The sequence below is a fragment of the Opisthorchis viverrini genome (genome assembly GCF_000715545.1).
Source record: "Opisthorchis viverrini unplaced genomic scaffold opera_v5_266, whole genome shotgun sequence".
NCBI lineage: Eukaryota > Metazoa > Platyhelminthes > Trematoda > Opisthorchiida > Opisthorchiidae > Opisthorchis > Opisthorchis viverrini.
In genome coordinates this window covers 526672-531736 of record NW_008751919.1, presented here as the reverse complement: position 1 = coordinate 531736, position 5065 = coordinate 526672, and the positions used below count along the sequence as shown (strand labels likewise).

General features: G+C 45.4%; 2 protein-coding genes across 2 annotated transcripts in view; both read left to right on the top strand.

The window, feature by feature from the left end:
* Positions 1-277: 277 nt before the first annotated feature.
* Positions 278-520, top strand: T265_09216 (hypothetical protein; the record flags this gene model as incomplete). The annotated part of the gene is made up of 1 exon (XM_009175229.1): positions 278-520. A coding segment is annotated over one exon (243 nt), but the record flags the coding sequence as incomplete, so codon positions are not given.
* Positions 521-1861: 1341 nt separating this feature from the next.
* T265_14784 (hypothetical protein) overlaps positions 1862-5065 on the top strand; it is a gene marked incomplete at both ends in the record, with an annotated part of 39998 nt that continues 36794 nt past the window's right edge. Inside the window, one exon of the mRNA XM_009175233.1 lies at positions 1862-1898. Within this exon, the coding sequence (XP_009173497.1) occupies positions 1872-1898 (27 nt within the window). The remainder of the gene's footprint in view (positions 1899-5065) is intronic.

Sequence of the window (5065 nt, the reverse complement as noted above, 5' to 3'; positions counted from 1 at the left end):
GACATTCCGCGGTAGAAGCATGCTTCACAACCCACATGTAAACTAAAATGCTTCGGAAAAGAAGCAGTTCACAACTGCTATCCAGGTCACGGGGTTATCCAAAGTTGCATTCCCGGTAACCCGAATCCAGGCTGAAGGAAAATCCCTCCTCACACATTCTGAAATCCTCGGTCACACTCACAACAAACGACTAGGCTCAAGTCGTTGCAACTTCTCACTCACTTGAGTGAAAAACCTCTGCGATACCGATCACTAACATGTGCTCGCATCTCAAAACATGGATGTCCTTGGGATCATCTCGTTTCTTACCTGCAAGATGGCCGACATCCTCTCTCTCCGCCGCTATGGCAAGTCCGTGGTCCGAACAGCATCCACTGCCAACGGACCAGCCATCCAGTATCAAATTATGTTTTCTCTTCCTCCTCCTTTCATTTATTCCCCCTATCTGTGTGGTATGAAATCGTCCAGCTTATCTGCAAAGGTGTTAACCGCTATGACTCAAATAAATACCGTTCCATAAGCCGCGAACGCATTCTGCGCAGACAATGGACGAATCGGGAATGAATATTCACTTATTCACCCAATCACCAACAAACTCCGCTTTATAATTCAGCAGCGGTTTTTTCTTTTCTCGTTCACCTGTGAGGAACACAAAACATTTCCTGTCTAACCACATCCTGACCATTTGGCGAATCATATGCACTGAGAGAGCTCTCTCCGAATTCTTGTGGGCTTTCGGCAAAATTTTTCATAATTTATGAGACCACCGAAGAAAACGCAATAGGTGAGAGTCACTTACCTAGCCAACTTTCTGGTTCCGCCTCTGTTCAGCCTGTCCGAATGTTTTAAAGGCTCGAATTCATCTCACCCTCGCATCTACAAGTTGGTCCCACAAGGTCTGGCGCATGAAACCACTCAGTCCCTAATCATCATCAATCCCCTTTCCGCTTGACGTTGGGGCACCACAGTAAGCTGATGACAAAGATATGTGGTAGGACGATCCTCGAACTTCGCACTAGACTACCAATGTATGTGGCTCCGTGGCTGAATTAAGTTTCCTCATTGTACTCCCTCCAAAACAAAACTATGTGCCCATTGGAAACACTCTTTTATCATGTCCGTCGATAGCAGCACCATTCTTGTCTCTATCATTGCTCATCAAAATGACTCGGATATCTCTCCGATTCAGATAGCCAAATACTACTTCAAGAGTTCGATCGGACTGGTGAACATCAGCTGTGAAACATTATCTACGTCAGTTCAAACTTTACTCGCTACCTTCCAATTTCTGCGCCCTTTTCTTCTCCGCAATTGTGTTCCTTTCTGGAAGAAACTTTAGCTCCCTGCCTTGGTGCATTCAAGAGCGACATCGAGCAGTTTCATCAATACCTGTTTCTCATTGGTCATTAACCATACCACTCTCCACTTTCTATAATCCAAGCTATCACTTAGTCGACCCGACTAGTAATAGATATCAATAAACTCATTAAGGCCCTCCATGAAGGATGACGAGGCCCGGTTCCATACAACTTTTCCAGACGTTCAACCAGAATGTGTGCTCAGAGTCGACGGCCTTCTTAACCGAGAATAGGAGCCTCTGACTTCCATGAATTGTGCTCACCTATTGAAGCAATTGAACTTTATCCCCGTCACGGACACCACCGTCAGCTGTCGGAAACAGTTAATTCTATGTTTCTCGTCACTAACTTCGGAAATTCATGCAACATCGAACACTGCCGCTTGGTCTCAAGAGCCTCCGACCATCGATTCGTGCACAGACCACAAATCCCTCTGGCACCATTGGTGAACTCAAATTTGTTTTAATCTCCTACTTCAATGCCAACTTTACTGTAAATAGTATGGCAGCGTCCATGGATGTTAACCTTCAGATGGATCAGGTAATTTTTGCCTAATTATGGGCTTACTATTTGATGACACGTTCCATACGGTCCTCTTTTGGAATAATTACCATTATTCATTTTGACATTTACATGCTGCTAAACTCTGTGACGCTGCTCATCGATAGTTTATGTAGTGGAACTTCCTAACATTTTGTGCTTGCTTAAACCCGGCCTCCATGACACAGTTTCATGTTTGCGCACAAGAGGCACCAGAAATCAGAGTATCATCTCCACTCCAATTTAAACTCTACTCAAGGCTGTGCTTGTTCGGAGGCGGAAACCCAACTTGAATGGATTCCGGAATGATAGATTTTCTTCAGGTCTGTTCCAGGGCAATGTTCTGTTGTCGATTTAAAGCTCGTCCGATTTAGTGCGTCGGTCCAATATCGAATCTTTGTAGAAAGCTATAGCGTTGCTTTCTACCCCAATTTATGCTCCACCGCCTTGTGTCTTTCTCTCCTTTTCGGATTCTCGTATCCCATTCGTGTGTGAAATCGCAAGTGGCTAGCCCTTCAATAGCTGGTAATTTTTATTGAACGTTTTATCAACATAGCGATGGTTTTCTTACATAATAAAAGCACAGTATCTATACACATAGTTAAAGCAATTTTAAGGAAGTTCCAAGAACTGTACGTGACGACCAGTCACGTAGTTCCAGGAACCGTTTGTGACGGATAACAGTGATCCGTAGCAAAAAATTCGGTTTGCCTAAGCCTTTTTAACTTGCGATAGAATTGCAGATGGGGACTTATCGTAACGGCTTTTAGACCTAGTTTTCAGTCCGTGACGGTCTTCCGGGAGATGTCTCTTCTCTGCCTGGTCAAGTGGGTCAGATTGGGACCAGATAGCGCAACTTCCCGCGTAACTAGCACCTGCATTTACCACCACGGTTTTCAGTCGTCATCAGGGTTGGGTTGGATCGCAATCCTCTGGTTACATTTGCCGTTGCCCCGAGGTACCACAGCCGTGAGCAAACAGTCGCACTACAAACAGGTTTTTTTTTTAACTTCTCTACCCGCATATAATCGTACTAAGATACGGAGCACACACCAATTTCTTTGAAGCCCTCCCTAGCAGTGCGCACAGGACCTTTGTTCTCACCTAAAGGTGGTGTCCTTAGAAGGGCGGGGGCGGGAAAAGTATGAATTCCCAAGAGGGATCGAAAATTTGCGATTTAAGCCCTAACCATCCCCAACCTAAATGACTATAAACGATTAGTGCCTAGTACAAAAAGCGCTTTCTCACGAATGGTAAGCGAGGATATTCAGATGTATGACTCCAACGGCTACCTCCGTTGTAAGTTCCTGACAAGTAGACATTATAGCGTTACGTATCTGCAGAAGACGGTTCTGCAAACAGGCTTTTCACATACGCACTACAAACGATTTTTTTTAGATTCACTACCCGCATATAATCGTACTAAGATACGGAGCACACACCAATTTCTTTGAAGCCCTCCCTAGCAGTGCGCACAGGACCTTTGTTCTCACCTAAAGGTGGTGTCCTTAGAAGGGCGGGGGCGGGAAAAGTATGAATTCCCAAGAGGGATCGAAAATTTGCGATTTAAGCCCTAACCATCCCCAACCTAAATGACTATAAACGATTAGTGCCTAGTACAAAAAGCGCTTTCTCACGAATGGTAAGCGAGGATATTCAGATGTATGACTCCAACGGCTACCTCCGTTGTAAGTTCCTGACAAGTAGACATTATAGCGTTACGTATCTGCAGAAGACGGTTCTGCAAACAGGCTTTTCACATACGCAGTTTGGCAGTCATAAGAATTAGCTTCATTTTCGTCCTAACGAGACTCAATTTCCTATTTTTTGCCGAGACCGTAGAAGAGCAAGAAGGATTTCTGGACTGGCTTGTATGGACCGCATACTTATATGACGCTTGGTGTTAGGGCAGCAGCGTGCATATGTGGCCAAACAGTCTTGATGTTCCTTGTGTGTTCGGTTCTGTTGACCGGTCCATTCTGTTTCACAAGCTCACGCACCACAATATGCCCTGGGATTCCATGAGTATCGTACGCTGATATTATCTATGTAGTTGTGGGCGCTTGAGAGTTTATGAAGAGCTCTTTAAAGTCCGTCCTACAAGCAGTAGTGTCCGGCCAGGGCTCCCATTATCCTCGTTTGTTTAATTTCGTCATTAATGCAGCGGCGAGGTGAACAGTGGTTAATCTAACCCCCAGGATATTCACGTCCCTCAGAGTAAGAACCTAAAATACCTGACATGCAGTCGACTTTGCCCTCACAGAATGGCTTGCGTAATTCTTAACCGTCTGCCCATCATAAATGGAGAGCGATCACCAGGGTTCTGGTTTGGGAGCTGTCCAGCTGTTCAACAAGAATGTATTTAAGATGTCTGCCCTGTTTCCTCCCTCTGTTTAAAGATTTCTACGAACCTTCCGTATTGACCATTTGACTGCCAGTAGAATGGCGAGGGAGTTGTGTGCATGATGGTGGACGGAACCAGACTGGTGAGCTGTGGGCAGGGTAGCGTCGAATGCAATGGTTTCTTTGAGTCCGTATCTCGGAAAAGGTGTTGCTGTTTAGTAATTGTTGCCACTATTGTCTCTGACCGAAATTTCCAAAACCCTGGTGTTCAGATCGTCTGTGAAGTAAACCTAGTCGATCTGGAATATGCAGACGACATCGTTCTCATATTCGAAGAGGAGGGAAGGCTCAGGTGTTCTTGGATGAACTGACCAAAGTCATTCCGTCCTTTGGTATGCACTTTGAACTTACAAAATGTAAGGTCATGCTCGTGGACATGCAGTCAGTCACCACGCCACTTACAATCCAGGAAGAGGTACTGGAAGATGTGGAGTGTTTTACGTATTTTGGAAGTTGTATTAGTTCTGATTGTAGTGTGACATGAGGTGAATGCACGAATCTGCAAGGCTGGGGCCGCGTTTGCTAACTTGAGATACCTATGGCGTCAGGGTGGTTTATCCCTGAATCTGAAAAGACGTGTGTATCAAGCTACAGTACGGGCTGTTTTGTTGTATGGCTGAGACTTTGCCCATTCGAGCAGCGGACCTGAGACGTCTTCAGGTGTTCGACAATCGTTGTCTCAGAACCATAGCTCGTGTGGGTTGGTGTCAGCGAATCCGTAATGAGGCAGTTAGAAAGCGCGTTTTCGGTTGTGTAACGGGTAC